Here is a 16,119-nt window from a genome sequence, read left to right as displayed (position 1 = left end):
GAAGAACCCTAGACAGAGGTAGGGGAGGGGGAGGAGCAGGCGTGCTCACCTCGGGTGCCTACGGCGAGGGAGGGGCAGGCGGCGGCGAGGTCGGCATCGGGGCTCGGGCGCGCGGTGAAGGGCGGCGTCGAGGTCGTGGTCGGGGGCGGCGTCGAGGGTGTGCAGCGAGCGGCGGCGGTGCTGAGGTTGAGGGTGGTGGCGGGCGGCAGTGGTGAGGTCGAGAGCGGCAGGGCGACGTCGGCGATGGAGCAGTTGGGGGAGAGGGGGAAGTGGAGGGGAAGGACTTAGCGAAATTTTGAGCCCGCGCGGCCGGGGGTTAAGTCAAACTAGCAGCAGCGCGTCCAGAGATACGCGCTACAACTACTCCTTTCTGTTTTATAATATCAGTAGCGCTTTGCCCTAAAAAACGCTACTGCTACGTCTAAGCATGTAAAAACTTCAAAAATATACATTGGTCATCATTGATCTTTTTGTGTAGAATCTAAATAGTCAACATGAATCCTCGCAGTACCTGTATAGGCACTGGTGAAGATTCATATTGCAACCACAAATCCTACACATATAGTTCAATGAAGACCAAGTGCTCGAGATAGTTTGAGAAGTAACATATTTAAGGTGGTAAACACCTTGTTCACTTAGTAGTATGGGACTAAACTTAATTAGGTGCAATACTTAGCAGCAGCGTCTTTTGAAGAAAAACGTTGCTACTAAGTACTTTAGCAGTAGTGCGTCCTTGGAAGGGCGCTACTATTATATCTAGCCTGGAGGCAATGTCGTGGCAATTATAGTAGTAGCGCTTGTTTCACCTAGATCGCTACTGCTACCGTTCTATTAGTAGCGCGCTTTCCTGAAGCTCGCTGCTGCTAATTAGCAGTAGCGCCTATTTTTAAACCGCGTTGCTGCTAATATTCTGTGTATAAGGTTTTCCCTAGTAGTGCTAGTAAACCCTTTGGGTGTTGGTCACATGGCGATGTGAACTATGGGTGTTAATCACATGATGATGTGATCTATTGGTGTTAAATCACATGGCGATGTGAACTAGATTATTGACTCTAGTGCAAGTGGGAGACTGAAGGAAATATGCCCTAGAGGCAATAATAAAGTTGTTATTTATATTTCCTTATATCATGATAAATGTTTATTATTCATTCTAGAATTGTATTAACCGGAAACTTGATACATGTGTGGATACATAGGCAAAACATAGTGTCCCTAGTAAGCCTCTACTAGACTAGCTCGTTAATCAAAGATGGTTAAGTTTCCTAACCATAGACATGAGTTGTCATTTGATGAACGGGATCACATCATTAGGAGAATTATGTGATGGGCAAGACCCATCCGTTAGCTTAGCATAATGATCGTTAAATTTTATTGCTATTGCTTTCTTCATGTCATATACATATTCCTTTGACTATGAGATTATGCAACTCCCGAATACCGGAGGAATATCTTGTGTGCTATCAGACGTCACAACGTAACTGGGTGATTATAAAGATGCTCTACAGGTATCTCCGAAGGTGTTTGTTGGGTTGGCATAGATCGAGATTAGGATTTGTCACTCCGAGTATCGGAGAGGTATCTCTGGGCCCTCTTGGTAATGCACATCATAATAAGCCTTGCAAGCAATGTGACTAATGAGTTAGTTACGGGATGATGCATTACGGAACGAGTAAAGAGACTTGCCGGTAACGAGATTGAACTAGGTATGAAGATACCGACGATCGAATCTCGCGCAAGTAACATATCGATGACAAAGGGAATAACGTATGTTGTTATTACAGTACGACCAATAAAGATGTTTGTAGAATATGTGGGAACCAATATGAGCATCCAGGTTCCGCTGTTGGTTATTGACCGGAGAGGTGTCTCGGTCATGTCTACATAGTTCTCGAACCCGTAGGGTCCGCACGCTTAACGCTCGATGATGATTTTGTATTATATGAGTTATGTGATTTGGTGACCGAATGTTGTTCGGAGTCCCGGATGAGATCACGGACATGACGAGGAGTCCCGAAATGGTCGAGAGGTAAGGATTCATATATAGGATGATAGTATTTGGACACCGGAAGTGTTCCGGGGGTACCGGGTACGTATCGGGTCACCGGAAGGGGTTTCGGGCTACCCCCGGCAAACTATATGGGCCTATTGGGCCAAGAGGGGAAACGCAGCAGCCTGCATGGGCTGTTGTGCCCCCCTTGCTAGCCGAATAGGAAGGGGAAAGGAAAAGGGGAAGAGAGAAGGAAGGGGAGGCAATTCGGCCTCCCCCTTCCTTCCCTCCTCTCTCCCCTTTCCTTCCCTCTGCGGAAAAGATGGTAAGGGGGCCGAATTGGACAAGGCCCCCAAGTAGGATTCCTCCTACTTGGGGCGCCACATGGTTGTCCCCCTCCCCCTCCCACCTATATATATGTGGGGAGGGGGCGCCTAGAACACACAACAAACATTGTTAGCCATGTGTGGCGCCTCCTCCACAGTTTACGCCTCCGGTCATATTCACGTAGTGCTTAGGCGAAGCCCTGCGCGAATCACTTCACCATCACCGTCACCACGCCGTCGTGCTGACGGAACTCTCCCTCGACACTTTGCTGGATCAAGAGTTCGAGGGACGTCATTGAGCTAAACGTGTGCAGAACTCGGAGATGTCGTACGTCCGGTGCTTGATCGGTCGGAACGAGAAGAAGTTCGACTACATCAACCGCGTTGTCAAACGCTTCCGCTTTCGGTCTACGAGGGTACATGGACACACTCTCCCCCTCTCGTTGCTATGCATCTCCTAGATAGATCTTGCATTGAGCATAGGAATATTTTTTAAATTGCATGCTACGTTCCCCAACAGCGGTGAGTCATACACCATCTCTAGCGCCTTCTATTGCATCCAGCCATTCGGAATCCCCGACCAATCGTCACGCTGAACGGAGTCGGTCACGATCGAGACAAATGCCACCTTCTTTCTTGGCGGCGTGAAGGATACATACCCGGTCGCCACTGGAGCAGACGTGTCCATGTCGACGTCGACCACTTTCTTGTCAACAACATCCTTCGTCGTAACTTCCCGCTCGTGCTAATTCATTCACCGCTCCCTGCAGGTGACATTCTCCGCCTTGCAACTCACCCCCACGGACGGGGTCCCCATGGACTCTATGTCTGTGAGAGGGGATGGGATATGTCGGCGATGACATCTACGACTCGAAGGCGGACAGCAGCGCGAACGGCCAGCAAGGGTGGACAAGGGCAAAGGCTCCGACGAGGGAGGATGGCAGCCATTTTTTATGGACTTGGTCAATTTGGAGGGATTTGTTGTGGGTCTGGTCTATCAGATCCGAGGTGGCTGGGTCGCATTTTCGTGATAGACAACTGAACCGGGTCGTATAGGGGGATTTGAGGGGTGCGGCTGTAGATGCTCTAACCTTCTCAACAGGGTAACACGACTTCATATCCAGTGCCCCCGTCTCTCAAATGCTCCCATGCTACCATCTTCCAAAAAAACACATTTTGGCGTTTCAAAACAATTGTGCATGTTCATAAGACATGTGTTTACATTCCTAAAAAGTATAAATCTAAATTCCAAGTACAAATGGATAGATAAAAAAGAGAAATCTGGTTGTGAATAGTATCATTTTTTGCTTTTGTCCTTTTGTGACACTATTCATGCAGATTTGTCTTTTTCCTTCTCCTCTGTATTTCGATTTGCATTTGAAATTTTTAGGGATTGTTGACAAATGTCTTGTGAACATTCTATTCAAATTTAGTTCCAAGGAGTTTGGAGTATGAGAGTATTTAAGGTGTGGGAGCACGGGATATTTTCCCAGGGTAAGGCATGTTCAAGAAGACGTGCACACCGGAAGGAAACATAGAGCATCTATAGCCGGACTTGACAAATCCGTCCCCTCAAACGCCCGCAGACGTGTCCGGAAGCGTCCGCGGACACTGACCGGTCAAGCATCACACCTCAAATTCATACAAACTCATGCAACTATGTTCATGCATTACACACATCGTCCGGCTACTACATCACTAAACATGCCATCGAACTATCAAAATTTGGCATGTTTGACTATGGCGGAGAAGATCATCCACGGCTACCCTTGCCCTTCCCAGCGCTCTTGCCGTCCTTATCGCGGAAGTATTGGTCGAAGACGCAATAGGGATCGAGCTGGAGCTGTCCTCGCCGTTGTTGTCCTCCTTCTCCTCCTTAGGTAGCAGTCCAGCCATGGCACAGACCGCCCGATTCTGCTCTCGGGCGAGGGCGTGCGTGTTCGTCTGTTGCCGCTTCTTCGCAATGCGTGCGCGGATGACTTCCTCCTTTGCAGCCACCCGCGCTGCCGCATCAACCCCAGAGGATTCAATTGCCCGTTAAGCCGACGCTATGGAGTCGCGTTGGATAGATCCTGCCGTCGGCCGGACGCTGTCCTCCCGGGAGCGGCGGAGTGCAATGCGGACGACCGTTGCCTCCTCCAACCCGCATGGGATGACACCCCAGTCGCGGATCCGGACTGGTGGGAGTCAGATCCGTTGCCCGCCATGTCGGAGACGACCGAAGATCGCCGGAGGTGGCCTTGGGTGACGGAGGGGAGTGGCTAAGGTTTGGTCCGGCGAGCAGATGAGGGGAATATATGTGGGGTCGGGTGAGCCAGTGTGGGCCGGATTCGACATAGCGGACGCCCTCATATTTAGGCTGAATATAAGGGATGCCGGTCAGCCCGGACGTTTGAGGCCTGTTTGAGGCGCCCGTCTAGATCGAAATTTTGTAACCGGTCAATGACCGGATCATCTGCCGGACGTTTCAGATAAGTTTGAGCCGTCCTGCTGTAGATGCTCTTAAGCACTTCCCAGGCAACAATTAATGTGCAAATCAGGGTTATCACGTACATTCTCATTTTCTTTGCTATACGTCATACAATTGAAATGAATCAAATCATATTTGTCTATAACAACAATTTCCTCATTTTTTAGAAAGATTATCCTTAGGAAATACTCCCTCCGTTTTATATTACTTGTCGTTGATTTAGTATAATTTTGTATTAAATCAGGGACGAGTAATATGGAACGGCGGGAGTATACTACTAGCCCGAGAACTAGAGATGCACGTTCATCTGCACCGTCTGCTTGGCAAGGCAAGCAGGCGGAGCAAGGGGCACCACGGGAAGGTCTTCGCAGTTGCAGATCTCGATCACGTTCCCGTCGGGGTCGTGGAAGAAGAGCTGCTCCACCGTCGTCTCGCCGTCCCACACCCTCGTGGTGACCACCTCCAGGTTCATGCCGCGCAGCCTCGCCTTCGTCAGCGCCATGTCCAAGCTCTGCCATTTCCAAACCGCTCACGACGGGTCAGAGATTAATCAACGACGAGGGTGCCACCAACTCCCTCCGTGCTTGATCTGCACTGACCTGAAACGATATGTGGTTGCCCTTGGGGTTGATCGCCGGCGACCTCGGAGGCGCGTCGCTGCCGGCGCTCCGCTGCAGCAAATGTATGCCCATGCCGTCTCTATGCATCCTGCGACGAGCAACATTTCACATCACCAAATGCATTTGTGCGACGCGGCAAGAAGCATTTGAATTTGTGCGTCCTCACCATGCTCCCCCGAAGTCCAGGGACGCCGGGCGCTGGATCAGCTGGAAGCCGAGCACGCGTCGGTAGAAGTCGATGGAGTCCTCGACGGACGTGCACGAGAAGGCGACGTGGTTCAGGCGGACGAGCGGCAGGGCGGGCTCAGGCTCACGCTGCTGCTCCTGGGCAGGGAGGCCCATGTAGGAGCTGGGACGAATGTATTTGGATGGTGTACTGATGAACAATTTCAGTGAATTCGATTGCGGTCCTGGTCAATAGACAGGAGATGATCATCGCTCCGTATTTATACACATAGTACATGCCACATTTTGTTTCGGGATGTACACGCATACATGAGAAAGTGTGTGTCTTAACGCAAACGCGGATTCAGGATATCAGGATCCCTTTGGGGAGGAGACTTGACCGCCAGGAGGGATCGATCTCAATCTCCTTACTCGGTATCCATCCACCTGTTGCCGTGCTGGGCATCTTACAGGCAGGCACGTCACCTTCTCGTGCCACGAAATTGACCAAATCAATACTCAGCTACTCGACGCTGCTGGTATACAGGTAGGCACGGGGAGCGGATTTTCATATACTCACCCACAAATAGGGATGGCACCCGCAGGGTATGAACATGGATGGAGCTATCCCGTAACTTTATCCATTCCATTTAAACTTACCCATCACAAGTATCCATACCCGTTAGTGGGTACGCTTTTTTTTCATACCTGTCACCCTACAGGGTAAACGGGTACCACGGATAAAAATACCCATGTCTGAATAACATTAATTTGAGCATCGCATTATTACGTACAACAACATACAATCATATTTTATAAAGGACAACACATAATGACATCAATACATACTTATAAACAACAACACATCCTAAACAACAATACATTCTATAAAATCAACACTTCCTTGTAAAGAACGACACATCAAAACATCAACACATAGTCATAAATAGTAGCGCATAGTCATAAATTTTAAGTTAACAAACTCATGACAAAATATAGAGGTAATTTGTCTATATTTGTTACATTTTATAAGGATACATGGGTATGCGAGTATGGGTTATGTGATCCCATGCCCGTACCCTTTCTACCCGATGGGTTTGAGATTCTCCTATTTATATACCCATGGGTAACATTTTGTCTCATACCTTTACCCTAATAGGGTTTTTACCGCAGGGTACATAGGTAATGGGTACTCATTGCCATCCCTACCCACAAACAAGAGTTTGCACGAAAAGAAGGCTACTATCTCCGTCTCAGAATATAAGATGTTTTATAGAAAAATGTCCCGACGGCGGTAGTATATCCCTGGCCTCTACCCAATGCCCACAACCATCTTTACTGAAATAATGTAGTACTTCTCACACCTCTTCCGCGTGTTGGGTGGCCGCCGCCTTTTCTCCTCCGGCAAATAATGACTGAGGTTGTCCTTTTCAGGGAGCGCCGCTTCCTAAGGTGGCCAGCGATCCACGGTTGTGGTCGTCTTTTCAGGGAGTGAAGCTTTCTACGGATTTAGCGGCTCTAGCCGACCACGGGGAGCGTGGTGATGATTTTCTAGGGCGACACATGGTTGTTCTTGGCGGCCATCTCCACCTTCTGGAGGTCTAGTGGCTTCAAGTTCAGATCTATTGCCGGCTATCTCCAGTGAGGACGGAGCGGGGTTGCCAGATGGCCCCTATTGGGCTTTGGCAGCACCGACGGTGTCACGTTTGTGTTCTTTTTCTTGCACAATAGCGACGTCCTCTTCATTGGTGGTGGCCCTTATCGCTTCTTGGTAGCTCGCTCATGTGATCATGGATATCACGCGGTAATGTTCACGTTAATGTTGTGTGAGTGATTGGATGTCTCCGGAGGCATACCTTCTCATCTCGGAGAAACTTGGCCACAACAGCTTTCTTGATGTTAGGAGCTATGAAAGTGCCGACTCGAAAAAAGGACGCACCAATAAATATTGATTTTAGTTTGGTGGTACACTTCGAGTACCGGGTCTCGAAAGTCTGAGCTGAAACCCTAGGTGTGACATTAATTGGTTGTATACCTGACAATGTTATTTTTCACATTCTCCTTGTTGAAGAATTTGGCTGGAGGCTGTTTGGATCTGCTCTTCAGGGTGAAAACCCTTCATCTTCCTTCAGTGGTTATATTAGGCAATGGGGGAGCCTGCGAGTCATACCTTTACTCGAAGTTTCGATATTGGAGAACCTTTTTATCGCGGTCTATGTGTTGTCAAGGGTGTTGCTAGGGGACGTTGCCCGTTGTTCTGTGCCGTTGATAACTCGAGCATGACTTTTTTGGGGTCATGCCCTTTTGGGGTTTTCTTTTTTTAGTCGTGTGCATCCTCGATATCTAGACTTATTTCTTATATTGTGTTGTCGTAGAAGATGGGAATAACCGACATCTTCTTAATATTAATATTTTTTCCTTTATCAAAAAACAACCCGAAATGCATCACAACTGACTGGTGACAAGATTAGATGTGCTCGTCCCGTGTCGTATAACTTAGATCATCTAACTTCCCAGCCGGTCACCCATCCTCTCACTACTCCAGCCTGAGCACACTTAACTTCCGGGTTCTATTCCCCCTCGTTTTCAAGTCTGACTTGTTGTTTTCCTGACAATAGTAAGATGTCAATCCTATTAACCCTCAGGAGTTTAGCTTGAGCATTAAGTCACGCGTTTCACTGTTTGAGTTTGAAACTATTATTCTAAAAAACAATAATTATTTAGTAACACTAATATTTCTTGAATAAGTAGTTTGACCATAGTTTGACAAGATTTGACCAAAATTCAAAAAAGACTGAAATAATTATTTAGTAACACTAATATTCTTGAATAATTATTTAGTACCACTAATATTTCTTGAATAAGTAGTTTGACATAGTATGACCATAGTTTGACCAGATTTGACCAAAATTCAAAAAATTGAAATAATTATTTAGTAACACTAATATTCTGGAATAATTATTTAGTACCACTAATACTTCTTGAATAAGTAGTTTGTGTTAGGGAACGCAGTAATTTCAATAAAATTCCTACGCACACGCAAGATCATGGTGATGCATAGCAACGAGAGGGGAGAGTGTCGTCTACGTACCCTCGTAGACCGTAAGCGGAAGCGTTATAACAACGCGGTTGATGTAGTCATACGTCTTCACGATCGACCGATCCTCAACACCGAACGTACGACACCTCCGCGTTCAGCACACGTTCAGCTCGGTGACGTCCCGCGAACTCACGATCCAGTAGAGCTTCCGGGAAGAGCTTCGTCAGCACGACGGCGTGGTGACGGTGATGATGATGCTACCGACGCAGGGCTTCGCCTAAGCACCGCTACGATATGACTGAGGTGGATTATGGTGGAGGGGGGCACCGCACACGGCTAAGAGATCAACAGATCAATTGTTGTGTCTTTGGGGTGCCCTCCTGCCCCCGTATATAAAGGAGGGGAAGGAGGAGAGGGCCGGCCAAGGGAGAGGCGCGCCCAAGGGGGCAATCCTACTCCAAGTACGTTTGGCCCCCCTTTCCTATTCCAAGAAGGAGAAGGAGGAAGGAGGAGGTGGAGAGAAGGAAGGAGAGGGGGCCCGCCGCCCCTTCCCCTTGTCCAATTCGAACTGGGGCAAGGGGGCCGTGCGCCACCTCCTGGCTGCCCTCTCTCTTCTCCACTAATGCCCATAAGGCCCAGTAGCTTCCTCGGGGGGTTCCGGTAATCCCCCGGTACTCCGGTATATGTCTGAAACCTCCCGAAACACTTCGGTGTCCGAACATGGTCGTCCAATATATCGATCTTTACGTCTCGACCATTTCGAGACTCCTCGTCATGTCCGTGATTATATCCGGGACTCCGAACTACCTTCAGTACATCAAAACACAAAAACTCATAATACCGATCGTCACAGAACTTTAAGCGTGTGGACCCTACGGGTTCGAGAACTATGTAGACATGACCGAGACACATTTCCGGTCAATAACCAATAGCGGAACTTGGATGCTCATATTGGTTCCTACATACTCTACGAAGATCTTTATTGATCAAACCGCATAACAACATACGTTGTTCCCTTTGTCATCGGTATGTTACTTGCCCGAGATTCGATCGTCGGTATCATCATACCTAGTTCAATCTCGTTACCGGCAAGTCTCTTTACTCGTTCTGCAATACATCATCCCGCAACTAACTCATTAGTCACATTGCTTGCAAGGCTTATAGTGATGTGCATTACCAAGAGGGCCCAGAGATACCTCTCCGACAATCGGAGTGACAAATCCTAATCTCGATCTATGCCAACTCAACAAGTACCATCGGAGACACATGTAGAGCACCTTTATAATCACCCAGTTACGTTGTGACGTTTGGTAGCACACAAAGTGTTCTTCCGGTATTCGGGAGTTGCATAATCTCATAGTCATAGGAACATGTATAAGTTATGAAGAAAGCAATAGCAACATACTAAAACGATCAAGTGCTAAGCTAACGGAATGGGTCAAGTCAATCACATTATTCTCCTAATGATGTGATCCGTTTATCAAATGACAACTCATGTCTATGGTTAGGAAACTTAACCATCTTTGATCAACGAGCTAGTCAAGTAGAGGCATACTAGTGACACTCTTTTTGTCTATGTATTCACACATGTATTATGTTTCCAGTTAATACAATTCTAGCATGAATAATAAACATCTATCATGAAATAAGGAAATAAATAATAACTTTATTATTGCCTTTAGGGCATATTTCCTTCAGTCTCCCACTTACACTAGATTCAATAATCTAGATCACATCGCCATGTGATTTAACATCAATAGTTCACATCACCATGTGATTAACACCCATAGTTCACATCGTCATGTGACCAACACCCAAAGTGTTTACCAGAGTCAATAATCTAGTTCACATCACTATGTGATTAACACCCAAAGAGTACTAAGGTGTGATCATGTTTTGCTTGTGAGAGAAATTTAGTCAACGGGTCTGCCACATCCAGATCCGTATGTACAATGCTCTGCACGGAGCTACTCTAGCTAACTGCTCCCACTTTCAATATGTATCCAGATTGAGACTTAGAGTCATGTGGATCAGTGTCAAAACTTGCATTGACGTAGCCCTTTATGACGAACCTTTTGTCACCTCCATAATCGAGAAACATATCCTTACTCCACTAAGGATAATTTTGACCGCTGTCCAGTGATCTACTCCTAGATCACTATTGTACTTACCTTGCCAAACTCAATGTAGGGTATACAATAGATCTGGTACATAGCATGGCATACTTTATAGAACCTATGGCTGAGGCATAGGGAATGACTTTCATTCTCTTTCTATCTTCTGCCGTGGTCGGGCTTTGAGTCTTACTCAATTTCACACCTTGTACAGGCAAGAACTCTTTCTTTGACTATTCCATTTTGAACTACTTCAAAATCTTTGTCAAGGTATGTACTCATTGAAAAGAAAAAAAACTTATCAAGCGTCTTGATCTATCTCTATAGATCTTGATGCTCAATATGTAAGCAGCTTCACCGAGGTCTTTCTTTGAAAAACTCCTTTCAAATACTCCTTTATGCTTTCCAGAAAATTCTACATTATTTTCGATCAACAATATGTCATTCACATATATTTATCAGAAATGTTGTAGTGCTCCCACTCACTTTCTTGTAAATACAGGCTTCACCGTAAGTCTGTATAAAACTATATGCTTTGATCAACTCATCAAAGCGTATATTCCAACTCCGAGATGTTTGCACCAGTCCATAGATGGATCGCTGGAGCTTGCACATTTTGTTAGCACCTTTAGGATCGACAAAACCTTCTGGTTGCATCATATACAACTCTTCTTTAAGAAATCCATTAAGGAATGTAGTTTTGACATCCATTTGCCAGATTTCATAAAATGTGGCAATTTGCTAACATGATTCGGACAGACTTAAGCATCGCTACGAGTGAGAAAATCTCATCGTAGTCAACACCTTGAACTTTGTCAAAACCTTTTTCGACAAGTCTAGCTTTGTTGATAGTAACACTACCATTAGCGTCTGTCTTCCTCTTGAAGATCCATTTATTCTTAATGGCTCACTGATCATCGGGCAAGTCAATCAAAGTCCACACTTTGTTCTCATACATGGATCCCATCTCAGATTTCATGGCCTCAAGCCATTTCGTGGAATCTGGGCTCATCATCGCACTTCCTCATAGTTCGTAGGTTCGTCATGGTCTAGTAACATGACCTCCAGAACAGGATTACCATATCACTCTGGTGTGGATCTCACTCTGGTTGACCTACGAGGTTCGGTAGTAACTTGATCTGAAGTTTCATGATCATCATCATTAGCTTCCTCACTAATTGGTGTAGGTGTCACAGGAACCGGTTTCTGTGATGAACTACTTTCCAATAAGGGAGCAGGTACAGTTACCTCATCAAGTTCTACTTTCCTCCCACTCACTTCTTTCGAGAGAAACTCCTTCTCTAGAAAGAATCCATTTTAGCAACAAATGTCTTGCCTTCGGACCTGTGATAGAAGATGTACCCTACAGTTTCCTTTGGGTATCCTATGAATACACATTTCTCCGATTTGGGTTCGAGCTTATCAGGTTGAAGCTTTTTCACATAAGCATCGCAGCCCCAAACTTTAAGAAACGACAACTTTGGTTTCTTACCAAACCACAGTTCATAAGGCGTCGTCTCAACAGATTTCGATGGTGCCCTATTTTACGTGAATGCAGCTGTCTCTAATGCATAACCCCAAAACGATAGTGGTAAATCGGTAAGAGACATCATAGATTGCACCATATCTAATAAAGTACGGTTACGATGTTCGGACACACCATTACGCTGTGATGTTCCAGGTGGCGTGAGTTGCGAAACTATTCCGCATTGTTTCAAATGAAGACCAAACTCGTAACTCAAATATTCTCCTCCACGATCAGATCGTAGAAACTTTATTTTCTTGTTATGATGATTTTCCACTCCACTCTGAAATTCTTTGAACCTTTCACATATTTCAGACTTATGTTTCATCAAGTAGATATACCCATATCTGCTCAAATCATCTGTGAAGGTCAGAAAATAACGATACCCGCCGCGAGCCTCAATATTCATCAGACCACATACATCAGTATGTATGATTTCCAACAAATATCTTGCTCGCTCCATTGTTCCGGAGAACGGCATTTTAGTCATCTTGCCCAAGAGGCATGGTTCGCAAGTATCAAGTGATTCATAATCAAGTGATTCCAAAAGCCCATCAGCATGGAGTTTCTTCATGCACTTTACACCAATATGACCTAAACGGCAATGCCACAAATAAGTTGCACTATCATTATTAACTTTGCATCTTTTGGCTTCAATATTATAAATATGTGTATCACTACGATCGAGATCCAACGAACCATTTTCATTGGGTGTATAACCATAGAAGGTTTTATTCATGTAAACAGAACAACAATTATTCTCTAACTTAAATGAATAACCGTATTGCAATAAACATGATCAAATCATATTCATGCTCAACGCAAACACCAAATAACACTTATTTAGGTTCAACACTAATCCCGAAAGTATAGGGAGTGTGCGATGATGATCATATCAATCTTGGAACCACTTCCAACTCACATCATCACTTCACCCTTAACTAGTCTCTGTTCATTCTGCAATTCCTGTTTCGAGTTACTACTCTTAGTAACTGAACCAGTATCAAATACCGAGGGGTTGCTATAAACACTAGTAAAGTACACATCAATAACATGTATATCAAATATAGCTTTGTTCACTTTGCCATCCTTCTTATCCGCCAAATACTTGGGGCAGTACCGCTTCCAGTGACCAGTCCCTTTGCAGTAGAAGCACTTAGTCTCAGGCTTAGGTCTAGCTTTGGGCTTCTTCACGGGAGCAGCAACTTGCTTGCCGTTCTTTTGAAGTTCCCCTTCTTCCCTTTGCCCTTTTCTTGAAACTAGTGGTCTTGTCAACCATCAACACTTGATGCTTTTCTTGATTTCTACCTTCGCTGATTTCAGCATCGCGAAGAGCTTGGGAATCGTTTCCGTCATCCCTTGCATATTATAGTTCATCACGAAGTTCTAGTAACTTGGTGATAGTGACTAGAGAATTCTGTCAATCACTATCTTATCTGGAAGATTAACTCCCACTTGATTCAAGTGATTGTAGTACCCAGACAATCTGAGCACATGCTCACTGGTTGAGCTATTCTCCTCCATCTTGTAGGCAAAGTACTGTCAGAGGTCTCATACCTCTTGACACGGGCATGAGTATGAAATACCAATTTCAACTCTTGGAACATCTTATATGCTCCGTGGCGTTTCAAAACATTTTTGAAGTCCCGGTTCTAAGCCGTAAAGCATGGTGCACTAAAATATCGAGTAGACATCATACCGAGCTTGCCAAACGCTCATAACGTCTGCATCTGCTCCTGCAATAGTTTTGTCACCTAGCGGTGCATCAAGGACATAATACTTCTGTGCAGCAATGAGGATCATCCTCAGATCACGGATCCAATCCGCATCATTGCTACTAACATCTTTCAACTTAATTTTTCTCTAGGAACATATCAAAAATAAAACAGGGGTGCTAAACGCGAGCTATTGATCTACAACATAGATATGCTAATACTATCAGGACTAAGTTCATGATAAATTAAAGTTCAATTAATCATATTACTTAAGAACTCCCACTTAGATAGACATCCCTCTAATCATCTAAGTGATCACGTGATCCAAATCAACTAAACCATAACCGATCATCACGTGAGATGGAGTAGTTTTCAATGGTGAACATCACTATGTTGATCATATCTACTATATGATTCACGCTCGACCTTTCGGTCTCAGTGTTCCGAGACCATATCTGTATATGCTAGGCTCGTCAAGTTTAACCCGAGTATTCTGCGTGTGTAAAACTGTCTTACACCCGTTGTAGATGAACGTTGAGCTTATCACACCCGATCATCACGTGGTTTCTCGGCACGACGAACTTTGGCAACGGTGCATACTCAGGGAGAACACTTTTACCTTGAAATTTAGTGAGAGATCATCTTATAATGCTACCGTCAAACAAACCAGAATAAGATGCATAAAGGATAAACATCACATGCAATCAATATAAGTGATATGATATGGCCATCATCATCTTGTGCCTTTGATCTTCATCTTCAAAGCACCGTCATGATCACCATCGTCACCGGCGCGACACCTTAATCTCCATCGTAGCATCGTTGTCGTCTCGCCAACTATTGCTTCTACGACTATCGCTACCGCTTAGTGATAAAGTAAAGCAATTACAGGGCGATTGCATTTCATACAATAAAGCGACAACCATATGGCTCCTGCCAGTTGCCGATAACTCCGTTACAAAACATGATCATCTCATACAATAAATATAGCATCATGCCTTGACCATATCACATCACAACATGCCCTGCAAAAACAAGTTAGACGTCCTCTACTTTGTTGTTGCAAGTTTTACGTGGCTGCTACGGGCTGAGCAAGAACCGTTCTTACCTACGCATCAAAACCACAACGATATTTCATCAAGTTAGTGATGTTTTAACTTTTAGAAGGACCGGGCGTAGCCACACTCGATTCAACTAAAGTTGGAGAAACTGACACCCGCCAGTCACCTGTGTGCGAAGCACGTCGGTAGAACCAGTCTCGCGTAAGCGTACGCGTAATGTCGGTCCGGGCCGCTTCATCCAACAATACCGCCGAACCAAAGTATGACATGATGGTAAGCAGTATGACTTGTATCGCCCACAACTCACTTGTGTTCTACTCGTGCATATAACATCTACGCATAAACCTGGCTCGGATGCACTGTTAGGGAACGCAGTAATTTCAAAAAAAAATCCTACGCACACGCAAGATCATGGTGATGCATAGCAACGAGAGGGGAGAGTGTTGTCTACGTACCCTCGTAGACCGTAAGCGGAAGCGTTATAACAACGCGGTTGATGTAGTCGTACGTCTTCACGATCGACCGATCCTCAGCACCGAACGTACGGCACCTCCGCGTTCAGCACACGTTCAGCTGGTGACGTCCCGTGAACTCACGATCCAGTAGAGCTTCCGGGAAGAGCTTCGTCAGCTCGACGGCATGGTGACGGTGATGATGATGCTACCGACGCAGGGCTTCGCCTAAGCACCGCTACGATATGACCGAGGTGGATTATGGTGGAGGGGGGCACCGCACACGGCTAAGAGATCAACAGATCAATTGTTGTGTCTTTGGGGTGCCCCCTGCCCCCGTGTATAAAGGAGGGGAAGGAGGAGAGGGTCGGCCAAGGGAGAGGCGCGCCCAAGTAGGGCAATCCTACTCCAAGTACGTTTGCCCCCCCTTTCCTATTCCAAGAAGGAGAAGGAGGAAGGAGGAGGTGGAGAGAAGGAAGGAGAGGGGGGCCGCCGCCCCTTCCCCTTGTCCAATTCGGACTGGGGCAAGGGGGGCCGCGCGCCACCTCCTGGCTGCCCTCTCTCTTCTCCACTAAGGCCCATAAGGCCCAATAGCTTCCTCGGGGGGTTCCGGTAATCCCCCGGTACTCCGGTATATGTCCGAA

At 45.9% G+C, this 16,119-nt stretch overlaps 1 protein-coding gene across 1 annotated transcript; it reads right to left on the bottom strand.

Moving 5' to 3' along the window:
* Positions 1–4,843: 4,843 nt before the first annotated feature.
* Positions 4,844–5,893, bottom strand: LOC109753283 (glyoxylase I 4-like). The gene is made up of 3 exons (XM_020312195.4): positions 5,570–5,893; positions 5,383–5,491; positions 4,844–5,294 (listed from the first exon to the last, which is right to left on the bottom strand). Exons 1-3 carry the CDS (start codon positions 5,743–5,745, stop codon positions 5,073–5,075), a joined length of 507 nt encoding a protein of 168 aa, XP_020167784.1. The 5' UTR covers positions 5,746–5,893; the 3' UTR covers positions 4,844–5,072.
* Positions 5,894–16,119: the final 10,226 nt, after the last annotated feature.

Source organism: Aegilops tauschii, chromosome 2 (genome assembly GCF_002575655.3).
Source record: "Aegilops tauschii subsp. strangulata cultivar AL8/78 chromosome 2, Aet v6.0, whole genome shotgun sequence".
Taxonomy (NCBI): Eukaryota; Viridiplantae; Streptophyta; class Magnoliopsida; order Poales; family Poaceae; genus Aegilops; species Aegilops tauschii.
This window is presented reverse-complemented; position numbering and strand designations above follow the sequence as displayed.